The following is a 17,948-nucleotide window of genomic DNA, read 5'->3' on the forward strand; positions in this document are numbered from 1 at the left end:
ATTTATTTATTTATTCATTCATTCAGAGAGAGAGAGAGAGGCAGAGATACAGGCAGAGGGAGAAGCAGGCTCCATGCAGGAAGTCCGACATGGGACTCAATAACAGGTCTCCAGGATCACACCCCGGGCTGCAGGTGGCGCTAAACTGCTGCGCCACCGGGGACTGCCCATATTGGTCCACTTTTATGTGGATTTTTTTTCAATAAATATTTTATAAAAATTTGGGGAGGTTTCTGACCATTTGAAAAGCCTGCAAATGAATCTTATAGCTTTGTGAAGAACCAAAAATATTAAGAAAGATTAAGCATTGTTGTAAGAATACAGTGTACAGTACTTACAGTGTACAAAATATGTGTTAATCAACTATGCTATTTCTAAGGTCTTCAACAGTAGACTATTTGTAGTTAAGTTCTGGGGGAGTCCAAAGTTATACACAGATTTTTGACTGCAGAGAGTCAGCACCACCTAGCCCTTGTATTGTTTAAGGGTCAACTCTTATTTTTAATTCTTAGAATTCTTGTGTTAATGACAGTATCTCTGGAACAAGTATGTATTCATACCAAATACTGCTGGTTTATGAATTATCCCTTCAGTGTTAGGGTTCACATATCCTTGGGGCACCTGGGTGGCTCAGTCGGTTATGCATCTGCCTTTGCCTCAGGTCATAATCCCAGAGTCCTGGAATTGAGTCCCACATCAGGCTTCCTGCTTATATGCTCTCTATCTCTATTGCTGTCTCTGTCTTTTTCTCTCAGATAACTAAATAAAATCTTAAAAAAAAAGATTCACATATCCTTTTTTCTAGAAATTATATGCATGTCTGTGTGTCTGTATACACCAACAGTATAAATATATAACCAGATGTTACCACTCTGTCATTTATCAGTCCCCACACCTGCATTTTCTTTTGCCTTTTAACACAAATCTGCCTTGTGTTGTTTACATCATGATGCGAAGAAGAATAATGTTGTTGGTCACAGTCTTGCTTCTGTCTTTCTGTTTTCTGGAAGTCATAGACACATGGAATGTAACAATATAGCATCATTCTTATTGTAAAAATTCTATATATTCTGTTTCCTAACTCAAAAAAAGTGATGAACTGGGATTTTGATCTTTCACTTTGCCTTTGGGCTCCAGGCCACTATTTTAATCTGCCTGGTTGATAATGCTTTTTGTCTGAAAGAGACTTCAAACTCAGTCCACTTAAAACCCGACTAATGATCTCTTTCCCCACAAAACCTGGTCCTCTGTAGGTGTTCCCTACCTTGGTCCAGGGTAAAATCCATGCATACCTCAGTCCCCCTTGACCTGCTACTTACCTAGACATTCATGTCCACCTATCTACCCTCTGAATTTGTTTTGCCTCCCAGATATCTCTGGAATTCATTCAATATTTTCTTCACCACTTGTCACATCATAGTTGAGGTCACACTCATCTCTTACCCACACGCTTTCCCACTCTCTTTACAGTGTACCCAGAGCAGTCTTAAAATGTCTTTGTGATTGCGTTATCACTGACCACTCCCTCAAGCCCTATTCACTGGTCATCTGTCCGCACCATTAATACTCAGCCCTCCCCCTAGCTGGTCCCCAAGCCCTAAGTGGTTTGACCCCTGACTTTTCTCACTCTTGTTTCTCTCCACTCTGCCCTTCAGCCCCACTGGTTCTCTCTTAGAATATTCTTACATTTCACAGTTATTGATTGCCTTCTATATTCAAGTGTGTCCTAAGAACTTCAGATGTATCAATGAACACAGCAGTCAAAAATTCCCTGCTGTCATAAAGCTTAAATTCCAGTTATTTGTCACCTTCAGTCCTTTGTTAAATTGTTCATATCCTTTAGGTTACAGCTCAAGGACTTTTTCCGTGACCTTGCCCCCAGATATGATTAGGTCACCCTGTGATATGTGTTACTTTAGAGAAATAATCACAGTTTAAATTATAGTTTTATTTATGGGAGTTTGAGATTTGTCTCCTCCCCCATAAGGATACTTGGTCTGTCACTTTGCACAGTGACTGGTCCATAGTAGGTCTCTCTCATTAAATACTTATTGGAGAAACGAATACATGCACCCCCCAACATTATTTGATAATATCTAAATGGGTATTTTCTTGAAAGATTTTATGTAAATAAGATTCCATTTTTAAGAGAGAATGCCAACACCAAAACTTATTGTTGGCAGTTGAATCGTTTTTTTTTTTTTTTAAATTTGAGGTTTGTTTTTAAGATTTTATTTATTCATGAGAGACAGAGAGAGAGAGGCAGAGACACAGGCTGAGGGAGAAGCAGGCTCCATGCAGGGAGCCCGATGTGGGACTCGACCCCGGGTCTCCAGGATCACGCCCTGGGCTGAAGGTGGCGCTAAACCGCTGAGCCACCCAGGCTGCCCCAGTTGAATCGTTTTTAAATCAAGACATGTTGATTACTAAAGTCAATAATCAAGACATCCATCCATCCATTTAGAAATATTTAGAACTTACCACGTGCCAAAAACTCCTCAGCACTGAGCATTTTACAGTAGTGAAAACAGTTTCATTCTCTGTGTTCGTGGAGCATACAGCAGAGGGAACAGCCACTTGCTCTGTAGCTGGAGAGACTTTACACATGAAATGATTTGTTATGTGTTGTCCCATGTTCTGTTATAATACAATGTTTTACTTACAGCAGGAGGAGGTCAAGAATGGAAAAGTATCTTGATTGGTTTTTGCCCTCTGACTTACAGAGAGCATTTTCATTCTAATATTTCTGAGCTGTTTGACTTAGAAGTCCTATACAAACTAAACGATTTCTCCCCATACTCATTTCAGGGCAGCCTTCAAGCCTGCTTTCCTAACGTGCTGACATAATTCCTCTCTAACTCCCTCTGTAAGACCCTGGAGTGTAGCACATTTTACAATCTGCATTCTCAATTTGACCTCACCTTCCATTTTTCAGGCAGCAGTATTACTTACAAGTTAAGTAATGCTTTAATTGTGAGCATAATTGCCTTGCTGACTAGAGGATTATTGCAGGATTAAAAGGTCTCCTATTGAAAGGTGTAACAGCTTTGTTTGCCCGAAATAAGGTCTGTAATAAGTGACTTCCCACTTAAGAACATTGAAACCACAAAGGTATTTGTCATCTTCTACAACCAATCAAACCCTATTCTGATGTGCAAGGAAATGAGCCATATAATTATGTTGCCAATATCCGCTCTTACCGTTTTGTGATTTACACTGAGGTCTCTGGTTTACTAGCCAAGCCAGTGAGACAGGCCACAATGCAGGTAAGGACAAACAGAGTGATGTGTTTGCTGCTGTTTTTCTGAGGGGAGTTTTCTTTCTTGGTGTTGGTGTCTGAATTTTTCTCTTTCTTTTCTGTCTCATTCCTGCTATTCCTTTGGAGAAGAAGGGGTCCACACCGAGGAGCTGGACAGTGAACTAGGTAAACCCTCCCAGCCTGCTGCCTCTGCATGACTCACCCTGAATGCTTTTGTCTCCATCGAATTGCTTAATCCTTCAATTTCTTAAGTTTGCACTTCTTCAATGATGATTTTCATTTCGGCTTATCCATAAAAGGTCAATCTTATAACCCTTGTGTCTGACTTGCAGCCACCATGCAGAGTTGTACTAAATTGTGTCTACAAAGAAAATGAGTGAATTGAGACTAGAAGGAGGGTTAGCAAATTGGTGCTAGGTAGTCTTATGAATTGAAGATTGAGGAAAAGACTTGAGAGGATAGATGCTTTCTGTGTGCCTTCGTCTCTCGTATAACCTTACCTCCACCTCATTTCTTCATTTGGTGCAGGTGGTTATCTACAGGGGTCATACAGAAAAGCAAAGCAAAACAAAAATAAAAACCCTCCAAACTCTTAAGGATCTTTGTAGAAGTAATAGCAATACAGTAATTCTCCTGATCAACTGAATAGTTAATAAGTCTTAGTCTTGTGTTATTAAGTCACCAGCCACACGATGACTTTGTAAATGTAGTGAATGGCTTGAAAACCAGATGTGGAGCTTATATGTAACATTTTCCTTGGGGTGTGTGTATCCATATAAATCAAGTCTAATTGTTGCAGTTAGAAATAATTTATATTTGCAGATAATGCCAAATGCTTTTATCTTTGCTGTTGGAATATATTGAATTATGTTCTATGCTAAGTTTTACTTTTAGCTTTGAACAATATTAAAATCAGTTTGCATTCCATCTGATGCATTTACTGAAGGATAGATTGGAAAACACAGTTTTTCAAGCTAAATTTCATATAAAAGTCTTGGCTTATTGAACATTGACCATCATTTATTTTTGAGATAGAAGATTGTTTAACATCAATATGAGTAGAACTGTCCTGAGATTATTGAATCAACCTAACTTTTTTGAGATAGCCTTAAAAACTAAAAACATAAATGCTTAATAATACAGATTATTGTTTTCATTTGATTTTGTTTTATTTAGTAATCAATCATGATTGATTGGAGTCATGATGTAATGAAATTTAGCTCTGTTCTTGCTGTTTGGGATGTATCCTGTTGTAACTGATGGATATGCCAACATTGGTCAATAACTATTAAATGGCGCTTATTTTTTAAAGGTATTTAATAAGTTGTCCTTGTCATTGTGGTAAGGACTTGAGATTCATCCTGTGCATAGAACAATTTGAAATTTATTTTATCAAAAAAATTAATTGGTAATACTTGATAAAGTAATTGAAAAAGCCAACTAGGTTTTTGAGACACACAATGAGTGCCTTAATCACTTACTGAACCAATTTATTTTTTTATTTTTATTCTTTTAAAGATTTTATTTATTTATTCATGAGACAGACACACACACACACACACACACACACACGGAGAGGCAGAGACACAGGCAGAGAGAGAGAAGCAGGCTCCATGCAGGGAGCCCAATGTGGGACTCGATCCCAGGATTCCAGGACCACTCCCTGGGCTGAAGGCAGGCGCTAAACTGCTAAACCCAGGTATCCCTACTGAACCAATTTAAATCACTCTTGCTAGGTGATTGAAATGTTTGAATGACCACTGCTATCTGTGGGTGGCTCTTAGAGATAATATACGTGTACAGGGAACTTCTATGGAAGTTTGAATGTTGACATTTTTAGGAAAAAAGTTTCCATATTTTTCTCCCTATAACTATAATATTGTAGGAACTTTTCCTATGCTGTTGAAGATTGAAAAAAATAAGCATTAGTGACTCCTTATATTATTTCTCATGGTCATAGTGGTAATTCTGGGAGATGGTTTGGTGACATGGTAGAACTGTCTCTAGGGTCAGATCAGGCTTCCTGGCTTCTTGTCTGGGCTCTCCTGTTTACTGGCTCTGTGTCTTGGGCAAGACATTCAGCTTCCCTTAGCTTCCCTTTATCTATCAAGAGAGGCTGAAAGAGGAGCTCCCATAGTATTTGTGAGGAAGCTTAATGAAAATGTGTCTTATTATTTGTCCCTGTAATCAGCACATAGTGATGTTTCTAGTAGTTTTATTATTTATTAGCTAATTCCATCTTGTTGAACTTTTTAATACTCCTTGTGGTACTTTTTTGGCTTTAATATGGGTTCAGAGAAGAATGTATATGTAGATAGGACTCTCGGTTTTTGTCCACACATACCCACTGTGTAAAGAGTAGTGTATACACACACACACACACACACACACACACACACACAATTTTCTCTTGCATTCATTCCAGATTCTATTGACAAGCTCACTGCCCATTTTCTTAACAAGAGGGTCCTAATTTCAAACAATAACACCTGTCAGGTTTTCAGAAAACAATGAAATTCCAGATGTGACAAGGAAACCTTGTCTGTAATCTGCCTCTGAGAGGTGAGGGCAGTTGGCACAGATCATTTGATTATAGAGTTGTCATTTCTGAACTCTGTTTTTTGAGCTGGGTCAGTAGCTGCATTATGCACTTTTGGTTTGCAGAATTTCTCGCATGCTCTGCAGGCATCTTCCCAGCATTGGAAAGTACTCCCTTTTGGAACTGTAGGGTGTTTAGGTTCTCCCACCAGCTCAGAGAGGTAGAGATGAGGAAAATGGGGGTTCCCTCTCCACCAAGGCTAAGTCACAGTTTTGAAATCTATCTGTGATTTTGAACATGTCTCAGTCTATGTGCTAACACATCTCTTCTGGAAAGAACTTAGAACATTTGACTACTTCATATTTGCTTCTGTGTTGACAGTAAGTATGAGATTTTTAAAGGCAGAGTTGGCTAGCAAGCAAGCCATATAAATCTTGTTCCTTTTCTGCTTTCTTAGAATATTGCCATTTGTTGAGCCTATATGCCAGGTGCTGTGCAAAATGTTTTATAGGCATCCTCATTTAATCCACAGTTGACCCTTGAAGTAAGCCCAGGTGAAGAATGTGGTTGCAAGATACTAAGTAACTAGTCCGACATCAGATCTATGAAGTAGTAGAGTGAAGATTCAGTTCCCAGTCTGGGCAACCCCAAAAGGGTCTCAGCTATAATAGCTGTGACAGGTAGTATATTCTGGTCTGATGTCCAGCAGTTGCTAGACATAGGAGCTGACCTTTCAGACAACATCAAAGTGTTTAGTAAAAAAAAAAAATGTAATGCCATTATTTTCTGGGCTCTGGCATTTTCTGTCATTCTCAGCTTTTTAGAACAAAAAGACAAATTCGAGGATAAACATCTTTTTTTAAATCGATGACCCATTTCTATTTTAAGCATTAGGAGACTAATTCCTATTATTAAGCTAATCACCACATTGGAAGTGGGAAATCTATCTTTTCAACTGAAAATGACTTTTAGCTTGGAAAATTTCGGGAGTTTGCTCATCTGTCCCAGAAGATATGTTTAAATTTACAAACGTCCAGGAATATCAATTGATCTGCCATATTTTTCAACTCTAGAGTATAAAGTTGTCAACTAGACAACAGGACAAGAGTCTAGGTGGCGTCTTTTTCTCTACCCTCTTCGGACCTCTCTCAAAGCACTAACTGTATGGTGTTTGAACTGTCTGCTTAGTTGTGTACTCATAATTATCTTTGTGTCCCTGATATCTACCACACCCTCAGACAGACAGTAGACACTCTAAATGTTTGACAAATCAATGATTGAATGAGTTAGCATCCAGTGTTCTATTAATTTCAAGTGTATAATATAGTGATTCAAAAATGCTGTACTCAGTACTCATCATGATAAGTGTACAGATGAGTTGAATTCTTTATAGTGCCCATTTTATCTAAAGATAGACCAAATATTCAAGGTTGCAAGTTTTGGAAAAGATTTGGTTCTATTAAACAGAGTGGTGCCCTTACACATACTTACCCACTCTTCCACCCCATGCCTGAACAAACAGGTGGACCATGCCCCAATTTGCATTTTTTTAATCTTCGATTTCTCCTTGGAAATATTTTCTTGGTTCATTTTCATTTAAATGGTAATTTCCAGCTTTGTAAGAGGAAACCATTTCCCGGGCATTTGATTTGCATCAGTTCGTAAGACTTGGCGGATAAAAATGCCAAGTTGTATCAACATCTGCAAATTGGACCTGTCTTGCATTTTAGTAGCTTATGTCTCCTGGAATTCAAGACTTCTTTAAAACCTGCTAAGTGTTTAAAAAAAAATAGAAGAAAAATGGGAAAACCTGTCTCTTTGTTTGCAAATAGATAACGTGTGGAGCAAAAACCATGAAATTAATGTCTCTTGATATGCAGCCAAATCTGAGCAAAATATAAACTTTGAGTAATTAGCCTGTGTGTGTTTGGGTACACATGCATGACTCCGTTTCAGTACTGGACTGTTTGTGCCCGTGCAAGCCCTATGCCTTGATGAAAGAATCATTCTTTGACAATGGTGACCCTAGGATTCCTCAAATTAAAAAAAAAAATAATCTAGTATTTCAAAATAAGTGATATTTCAAATGTTTGTAATATTCCATTCATATTGGTCTTAGTAGCTGACTTCTAGGAATAATGATTCACTTTGGAGTATGACATTATTCAAGCTTGCCGAAACCGTGTCTGTATCCACATGGCTTTGAAATTAAGTGGAGGAATTGCTGCTCTGCTTGAAAGAATTGTTTAATGACACAAAACACAACCTGGTTTCTGCTTTCACCAAGTCAAATTATCTGGTGCACTGGGCTTTCTCACAGTAGATTCTTGTTGTGGCTGCACTCACTATTAGCTAGTTAATAACATTCCAGCCTTTGTAGGAAACCTTGCAAAGTGAAGTCCAGTAGAGCGAGGTTAGGTTTTCAGAATGGCACACAAATTCCACAATGCCAGTTTACATCACCACAAAAAAGGAATAAAGTCCCCCCCCCCCCCCTTAACTAGTGAGTTCTCGGATGGCAGGACCTGTGTTTCTGCTTTCACAAGCAAAGTGTTACTGAAGGTGGGCCTGGTTGAATCTTGCCCTCCAGGGATAGGTGCATTCAGTTTGAAAGCCCAACTCCATCTTTTACTTACTCACATTTTAATTAGAAACCAGGAGGAAATAAGATGCAAATTTTGTTTTATTCCAGGGAGAGCAAAACCAGCACTATTGTATTGAAAATGAAAAGAAACATTAATTTTCATCCATTTGTGTGTGTGTGGTAAAGCAGGCAGAAATAAAATGAGAAAACTGTAAATATTTAAGGTATAGACTAGGCATTCAAGGCGAATTTTAACTGTATTATTGCCATTAAAATCTAATTTAATAGTTGATTTGGAACAAAGGCATCAGGGACTACATTTTATTAAGTTTTATTAGCTTGTGCAAAATATCTGTAAAGCATTGTTCCTCATGTAGAAAAATAAGACTGCCTTTTAGTTTGTTGTTTTTAGGATCCATAGTTTTAATTGGATTTAAGGCATTTTTATGAGCCTTTCTCTTTTTGCCTTGGTTGTTGAAAATCCTTAGGTTCTTGAAGAATATGCTTTCATTGCTCTAAATATTCTTTTATTTTTCAGAACTGCCTGCTGGTTGGGAAAAGATTGAAGACCCTGTCTATGGTATCTACTATGTAGAGTAAGTGGTTATTAATCCATGTTTTAGTTTGTACTTCTCTACCATTATGTACTTTATGGTGAACAGAGTTTGTCATCATTATAAGGTACAAACTTATAATGCTAATAATAGCAGCATCATAATTTTATAATGAAAATATATATGCATATTTCAGTGAATGAGAAAATATTCAACAAATCTGAAGACCGTATATTATATTATAAAATTCATGAGGGCAAGATCTAAGTCTTATGTCTACCACTTGCTTACCAGGACCCAACACAGCCCTGGCATATGGCAGCTACTTACTAAGTATTAGTTGAATAAAGGAGTGAATGAAAAAAGCAAAACAGATGAGTAGGGATTGTCTTCTGAAGAAGAGCCTGTTTGCCTACTTTTTGCCCCAGCCAGGTCTGAACTTTTCAGACTTTCTAAAAGGGCCAGACACATTTTAGTAATGTATGAAATGTCACCAGAATTAAGAAGGTAACTGGGCCAAGCTCAAGACCTCGTATGCTTCTTTGCCTCCCTTGCCTGAGGACCATCCACATCACTCCTATTTTCCATTTTTAAGACTCTTAAATCATCCTCGTGACCTCTGTAGTTATGTACCTTATTCTAGTATGGGGCACTTTATCCATCCATTAGAACCATCTGTTGTTAGGATGATACTGAAAGAAGAGAAACCCAAGATATTGAACATTGAAGCAGATATGCTCTATTCACTTCCTCTGAGAAAGATGATAAATAACTAATAAAAGATTCTTTGAAAAAAACAGGGGTGCCTGGGTGGCTCAGTCAGTTATGTTTCTGCCTTTGGCTCAGCTCATGATCCCAGGGTCCTGGGATTGAGCCCTGCATGGGCTTCCCTGCTCAGCAGACAGCCTGCTTCTCCCTCTCCTACTCCCCTGGCTCGTGCTCGTGCACTCTCTGTGTCAAATAAATAAAATCTTTTTTTTTTTTTTAAGAAAAAAAATAAATGCTATATAAATATTCTATCATCATAATCTTACCTGGTGCAGTGAAGATAACTAGCAAGCTTTCTATCCCTCGCTCTACTAGTAATGAAAAGTATAATGCCTGGCAATCAGAACATATGATGCAAATTGTAAAATGCTCAGCATCTTATTATAAAAAATTATGAGTTCAATATAGCAAGTGTCATTGGCCAGTATTCACATTGCTACCTCTGTACCTAACGAGAAGGATTTGGTGATTTGAGACATTAGAAAAGCAAGCTCCATTGCTTCTCTGACACTCATAAAATAAAATTCCATTGTGTGCCCAGATCATCTTTCCTTCACATGTTTAGTGGGGTTCCTGTCTATTCAGGGTTCATTTTGAGGTCTCCCTCAACTAATTTGTGCGTTGAGAGAAAAGAAAGAAGAGATTGCAGCTTTGTAGGATAAAGAGACCCGTTTTGAGGGGAGAATTTTGTGTTACCTTACTTACTATCTGGTCCTCCTCCCTGTGTCTTATCAGCTCCACATGCCTGTTATGTTAGACCATTTCTTAGCATGAAATTGCCTAAAAGAATTAGCAAATAAGCAACTAGTCATGGGAATTAAAGGAAATTCGTCTATCCACCCTATTTTACAAGCCCACTTTTAAGAAATATTTTGAATTCTGAATACTGTAATCACATAATAGGTATGTTCCTGAACGTCTAATGAAGTATGATTTTGGTGGGGGGAAAAATGTATGTATGTTTGTATAACATATGTGCATGTACACTAAGGCCATGGCAAAAAACCATGTATGTACAGGTATTCATATGTGTGCATGTGTATTTTTGATTTGCCATGGGCTTATTAGTTTTGGAGCCTTCTGAAGTATCTAGGTCATTGTCACTTTGAACCATCACATTTGCTTAGGTTAGCTGCATTTGGAGTTTTTTTGCCTAAGGCTTATGCTTTTAATCCTGACTCCATGTCTATTGATCAAAATAGTTGACAGATGTTGGTAGAGCCCTTCTTTGAACTTTGGGTGAGTGCTTATGCTTCTGTGAACTGCTGAAGGAAGTCATGCAGCAGTCTGGCATTACCTGTTACACACAACATTGTATCTCCACTTTAATCTCATTTTTAAAGAATTCTGCAGTCTACTTTCTGTGGAATTAAAGTACCTCTCCCCATAGGGTGCTTTCTTGGACATTTAGAAGAGTCAGTGGTTAAAATCCTGGGATTTGAAAGCAGACAGACCTGAGCTTGCATGCCTCTTTATTATTTACTAGCTATTTTGTGTTAAGTGAGTTATTAACTGCTCAGAAATTTATTTCCCTTACACAAAATGTGAATTAAAATGGGACCTACCTCCTGGCCCTTACTGAAGATTTTAAAATAAAATGCATGAAAAACTAGTAGCATCTAAGCAGTCAGTATGTGGAAAGTATTCATTTCTTTTCCCTCGTCCTAACTGCATATGGTGACATGTGATAGTTAGCGTTTTAGACCACCTACTTGGCTCAGTTCTAATCAAGGGCCTTGGCCAGACTGGCATTTTGCTTGTGGGATGAAATGTTTCCTAACTGAATACTGTCTGCCTCCTGCTCCAGCCACATCAACCGGAAGACACAATATGAGAACCCAGTTCTAGAAGCCAAACGGAAGAAGCAGCTTGAGCAGCAGCAGCAGCCCCAGCAGCAGCAGCAGCAGCAGCAGCAGCAACAGCAACAGCAGCAGCAGCCGCCAGAAGGTTGGCTTTCCCTTGATGTGTGGGCAGAGGAGCTTGGGGTGCTGACACCCCCGTGTGGTCAGAACTGGCCTCTGTATTCACATCCTCCTGCCATCCTATAGACCTGATGTCCTGCAGGAGGTGGATGGCAGAGCTTCTGTTGGAGATCCGTGCCCAGAACCTAGACATCGGCTGGGGGAGCGGGGGGGAGGCTGGCGTGGAGAGGGGGAGGGAGGGCAATCCCAAGCCCCCCACTCTCCACTGTAATTTAGAAAGAGGCTGTCATCAGACTGGAGGACTTTCTGTTGCCCCAGCATGTTTACATACCAACTGGTGTCTAAATCGAAACTGCTTTGAGCACTTTAAGAGGAGTTCCTGCATAATTCTAACTTTCCCCCACTAGGAGGAAAAATTAGGAGTTCTAATTTTAGGAACATGACATGTAAGAATCAAAAAGAGCTGGTAGTTTTGAATGCTTTTTAAAAACTATAAGTTAATTCATGCTCTTTATAAAAATATGAACAGCTCAAGAATAGAGAACATTAAGTTCTCTGCTGGCCCCTGTCCCATTCTCAATGATAAACACTGTGCAGAATCTTTCTAGGATTGCACATAGATACATATTCTAACAAAAATCAGATCATAACTTTTATGTATGTGTGCATGTGTGTGTATATATATATTATACACATATATTAGCTTTGTGACTTCATTTTCTCATTTAAGTTTATTTCTTACATATTTCAAAGCTGATTAATATAGATTTACTCAATTATTTTTAAGAAGTGCATAATTTTCCATTTTGTGAATCTCTGCTTCATTTAGCCACCTTTTTAATTAATAGATCTGTTTATTAATAACCATCTCTTTATTAATAGTTTTTCTAGTTTTTCATTGCAGCCTTTTGAAATGATAGGCTTAATACTCCTTCAACATAATATGCAAATAGCAAACAAATGAAAATCAAATATAATACTTTCCTTATTGTAATATTGAATATAATAAATATAGGCCATTGAGTAGAAGTTGAGAAACCCTTTCTGTAAATGGCCAGTGAGTGGATATTTTAGGTTTTGCTATTCATAAAGTCCCTATTACACCTGTTCATCTCTGCTCTTAACATATTGAAAGGAGATATATATTAATTTAATATCTGTTAATAAGATATTAAGTTAAGATATAAAGTTAATAAGTGCAGCTGTGTTCCGATAGAACATTTTTTATGAACACTGAAATTTGAACTTGATGTAATTGTCATGTATTACAAATTATTTCCCATTTTAATTTTTTGTGGTAATTAAAAAATGGAAAAGCCATCCTTGTCTCAAAAGTTGTATAAAGGGACGCCTGGGTGGCTCAGTGGTTAAGCATTTGTCTTTGGCTCAGGGCATGAACCTGGAGTTCTAGGATCGAGTTCTGCATCGGGCTCCCTGCATAGAGCCTGTTTCTCCCTCTGCCTATGTCTCTGCCTCTCTCTCTCTGTTTCTCTCATGAATAAATAAATAAAATATTTTTTAAAACTGTATAAAAATGGACATTAAGGCCAAATTCAGCCTATAAATCAAAGATAACCAATCACTGCCATAGATTGTATTTTACTGATGTGTTTTTTGTTTGGTTTGTTTGTTTGTTTTTTAAGTAAATTCTACACCCAACGTGGGGCTAGAACTCATGATCCTAAGTTCAAAACTTGCAGGCTCTACCAACTAAACCAGCCAGGCACCCCCTAGACTGTATTTCAGATAGAGTGTGTATGTGTGTATCTGTGTGTGTGTGTGTATGTGTGTGCACCTCTGGAAAAATTCTCCTTTCTACCTTCATCTCTTTTCTATTTAAAAAAATATCTTAAAATATTTTTTCCAAGCTGGTGAAACTATTGTGTTAGAAAGTGCTGTTTGGGGAATGGAGGTGTACAGTTGAATATATTAGCTTAGCTGGAAAGTGACTGTAAATCTCAAGGGCCACTCACAGTGAGTTATTTCTGAGCTTCCAAGGTGAGTATGAGTACAGTTAGGACACAGGAGTATTGGTGATAGGTCCCATTCGGGTTTGAGAGATGGTAGGGGATAGCACGTAAGCAAACTGCTGAAATCACCTTTACCACCTCAGACAAGCAGGCTTCAGCAGCTCAGCCTGTGTCTCAACTGCATGAGAGAAGTTTTTCCCTTACTGGGCTGGCATCAATTGATTGTATTACCTTTCCCGATATTTTTTACTTGGTCTCACTTAAGGTATCTCTAGCCAGAGAAAATTGAAGTTTTTATTGTTTATATCACAATATCTCTTTCTTCAAAGGTCTTGGGAGGTAGAGACAGACAGTCAAAGGTCTTAGGAAAGAGACAATCAAAGGCCTTAAGAGAGAGAGAGAGAGACAGATACACAGGGAATCATGATGTCCTTAATAAAGACTGGGATCAGATACCAATTTTTTTTTTTTTTTTTTTTTTGATCTGAGTTCTCTGTGCCTGGTTTTATTGGTTTGGGTCATTGTATAATTAAGAAGGTGGATCCTGAGTGAGCTGACCTGCAGCTTGGCGGGAAAACAGTAAATTGTTTCTTTTTCTTATAGAATGGACAGAAGATCATTCATCGCTTGTGCCTCCTGTTATTCCAAACCACCCTCCAAGCAATCCGGAGCCAGCCAGAGAAGCTCCACTTCAGGGTAAAGTGTTTTTATAATGACCAGGTGTTTAGCTCAAAAATTTAGTTGTTTTGTTTTGTTTTGTTTTGTTTTGTTTTGTTTTGTTTTAAGGAACTCAGCTCCCAAGTCATTCCTTTGATAGTGAAAACCATAATGTTAGAACTTTTAAATGTATTGTTAATCAAACTTGTCAAGAAAATTGAAAGCTTTTTTTTGTGTAAATTTCTTCAGCTAATTGTAATGCTCTGAAAATGATAACTAATTGCCATTAGGGTTTCTAAGCTTCAGCACAGTTGGCATTTTGGGCTAGATAATTCTCTGTCATGTGTGGAACCTGCCCTGTGCAATAGAAGATGTTTAGCAGCATCATTTACTTCTGTACACGGGGTGCCAGTAGCAGCCTTCCCCTGTTGTGACCACTAAAAATGTGCCAGTCATTGCCCAATGCCCCGGTGGGGAGGGGAGGACCCCAGAGTTGTAAATCACTGATTTAGACACTACAGATGTTTAGTATTGGGCTCAAATAAGATAATTTGAAAAGGCACCTCGAGATATTTCAAGATCCTTGTCAACATATTTGGTTTTGACTAAGATTTTGTTTTAAATACAAAATTATTTGATATTTTTATATTCTAAATACTCATCTCTTCTTGCTGTAGTTTGGCATTTTTGCATGTTTTACAGTGTTTCATAGGGCCTTGCTCATTTACATTCACAAATAGTAGGAGCCCCAAAGAGGTTCACTTTTGAAAATTGGTATCTCTGGAATCTTGCTACTTTCAGGCCTCATTACTCTTAAATGATAGAGAAGATTTGGGAAGGTTTTTTGCTTATTGTTTTCCTTTTAAATAAGAAAAATAGAACGGGTGTTATATATGATAGAATTGGGGAATGTTTGTGGTACAGACCCATTAAAAAGACTAAAATTTATCTTTGTTCTCTGTACATTTTTAAAGAAGTATTATTGTATTAGATATAAAAAGTAGAAAAAATCTTTCATCTAAATTTCATTCCTACATGACAATTTTCATGAGAAAGAAGTTGTTTCCTCACTGATAATATCATGAGATTGGTGATATGACCAGTTTATATAAAATAATTTCTCCTGGCTTGGGTGCACATTTTTATGGTGCTAATGGTTTTAATAAAGATAAAACATAGCAGATAATAACATTAATAACAATATAATTGTAGTCTCCTCTGTATTTTTTAAATATAAAATTCCTTCTGCAACCTCATGCTGTCTGGCTTCTCTGCCTGCTGGTGAAGTGTCCTGATCCACCATCCTATAGTACTCTCAGGAAGAAGTGGAGTAGCCAAGTTGGTTAGACTGTTTGGTATTAATTTTACTATGTTCAATGCTCAGTGAAACTTTCCTTTGATCAAGAGTGCACTTCCAATTCCAGCAAATGATAATGTTCAAGAGAGTTGCTCTTAGGAAAACTCTCCAATTCCACCTGGTGCTTTAGAGATTTCTGTGGCCATCCCTCCACTACCATGACCATCTTCTAAAATAACAACACACATTTATTGGGCTGTTTTTATTTACCAGACACCTGCAAAGCACTTTACCTATATTATCTGCCACGAGTATTCCTTACAACTCTCCTAAATAGTGAGGTTGGTATCCTCATTATCTCTATTTACACATGTAACACTCAGGCAGAGAGAGCTTTAGTGACTTGCCCAAGGCCACACAGCCAGTAGGTAGTAGAGTACCCAATCTGAATCCTAATTGTCATTAGAAACAGTTAAATTTCTGGCTAAACCCCTTTTTGTTCATTTGTTTTTTTGTCTTTTTTTGTGTTGGGGGGAAACACCTCATTGCATAGTGTAAACCTGTGCTGTTCGGTACAGATGCCACTAGCTACATGCTGCCATTTAAATTCATTACAGTTAAAAAATTAAAAATTCAGTTCTTCAGTTCCACTAGCCACATATCAAGGGCTCAGGAGCTACATGTGACTAGTGACTGCCATTTTGGACAGTGCACATATGGAGCACCGTCTTTGTCATAGAACGTGCTACTGGACAACACTGGTCCACGGTATTCAAACATTGGTGCCAAGAATAGTGCCAGCCTGGCAAAGAAGCAAGCCCCTAAGGGTCATTCAAGAGCAGAATTTTAGGTAAGAACCCAAAGGACCCTGAACGAGTCTAGAGTAGCCCTAGACATGAGCACCTTTAATAAAAAACAGCTGATCAGGCGATTCTCCTACATAACAAGATTGTACAACTGGTGACTTGTCCACAGACTAGGATCTCTTAGAAAATAACATGTACCACAGGGCTGCAGCAGAGAGCTCCAAATGCCACTGCTTGAAGGTAGAAAAGCACTTCTTTTCCAAAGCTCCATTAACTGATGACCACTCATACATAAAACATAATAAAACGTGCATGAATGTGAGACCCTGTGATCTTCCCACCCTAGTTAAGCGTTAAAAAAGGAAGTCAGCGGTGTCATTTCAAAGCTCTGCTCGTGTCTCTATTAAGCTGAAAACATTCTAAGTTCACAATATGCTAATGGCTTTGAAAAAATTCATTCAGTTAAACTGCCAGGCACATTTTCACATTTTCTAACTTTGCCTATAATAAGGGTGAGAAGCTTAAACACCCAACCACCTCTTCCCGCCCTCTCAAAGACACGTTAAATCTCATTTCTTTGCGCTGTTGTTCCTTCGCTCATTTATTCAGCACAAATATTTGGAGCACATCAAGTGAAACAGGTAGAATTCTACACACCAGGTCTACAAGCAGAAATCCTCTGGAGCTTACATCACTGTGCTTGTGCACGTGTTCACATGCGGTGCCCCCGTGCACGGGGATGGGCAGGAAGGAGACACATCACCGAAGCAATACATACAACCTATGCTATGTTGCATGGTGATAAATGCTAGGGACAGAAATGAAGCAGGAAAGGGCGGGGGGTGGGGGGTGATGGAGGAGGTATTGCGAGGGTTTTTTTTTCTTTATTTATTTATGATAGTCACAGAGAGAGAGAGAGGCAGAGACACAGGCAGAGGGAGAAGCAGGCTCCATGCACCGGGTCTCCAGGATCGCACCCTGGGCCAAAGGCAGGTGCCAAACCACTGCACCACCCAGGGATCCCGGTATGGCGAGTTTTAATCAGATGCTCTGAGTAAGCCTCATTGTGAAGATGACTGCTGGTGCTGTCTCTGCAGAACTCAACTGTGTTTCCCTTCACACTGTCCGAATTCCCTAGCTGCCCCTGCCTTAAGGATGTAGGCTATTCACTCCCGTCCTCAATTTTCCATCTGATAATTGCCGTGGCAGCTGTCTCCCAACAAGCCCTGAGTGCACTTAACACCACCTTACTGATGTCTTGGCGGACAACCTTGCGTGGTGAATGCTTCAAAGTCTTGCCTTTCTTTAGCCACAGTGACAGGGCTGTAGTTTGTCAAGCTTCCAACCAGCCCTGGGACTGCCCGGGCAAGAGGGAGGCTCGTGAGCAGAACTGAGAGTCTGGGCAATTTAAAAGAGCCTTATTAAGACCCGGAAACTTTTGAAATATGCAATTAAAAATTGTATGTGTGCCCAGAGACCTTTTTAAAAAGGCCTTTTAGCTACAGTTAACCAAAAATAACTTTTCTTTTTGGGTGCCAGGCTCTGGTGCAGGGGTACATGGAGACTTTTTCTCCTGGGTGTTTTTATTTTGA

General features: G+C 38.7%; 1 protein-coding gene across 14 annotated transcripts in view; it reads left to right on the plus strand.

Annotated features, from left to right (window-relative positions):
• Positions 1-17,948, plus strand: part of MAGI1 (membrane associated guanylate kinase, WW and PDZ domain containing 1) — a 642,704-nt gene that overhangs the window by 547,735 nt on the left and 77,021 nt on the right. For 6 of the 14 annotated variants that reach the window (XM_055342836.1, XM_055342838.1, XM_055342840.1 and 3 more), the window contains exons 7-10: positions 3,389-3,424; positions 8,921-8,978; positions 11,512-11,651; positions 14,200-14,292. In XM_055342836.1, the coding sequence (XP_055198811.1) occupies positions 3,389-3,424; positions 8,921-8,978; positions 11,512-11,651; positions 14,200-14,292 (327 nt within the window). Of the gene's footprint in view, positions 1-3,385; positions 3,425-8,920; positions 8,979-11,511; positions 11,652-14,199; positions 14,293-17,948 lie in introns of all 14 variants that reach the window. The other 8 variants (XM_055342834.1, XM_055342837.1, XM_055342839.1 and 5 more) reach the window with 2 other exon arrangements.

This window comes from Nyctereutes procyonoides, unplaced genomic scaffold (genome assembly GCF_905146905.1).
Source record: "Nyctereutes procyonoides isolate TBG_1078 unplaced genomic scaffold, NYPRO_anot_genome, whole genome shotgun sequence".
NCBI lineage: Eukaryota > Metazoa > Chordata > Mammalia > Carnivora > Canidae > Nyctereutes > Nyctereutes procyonoides.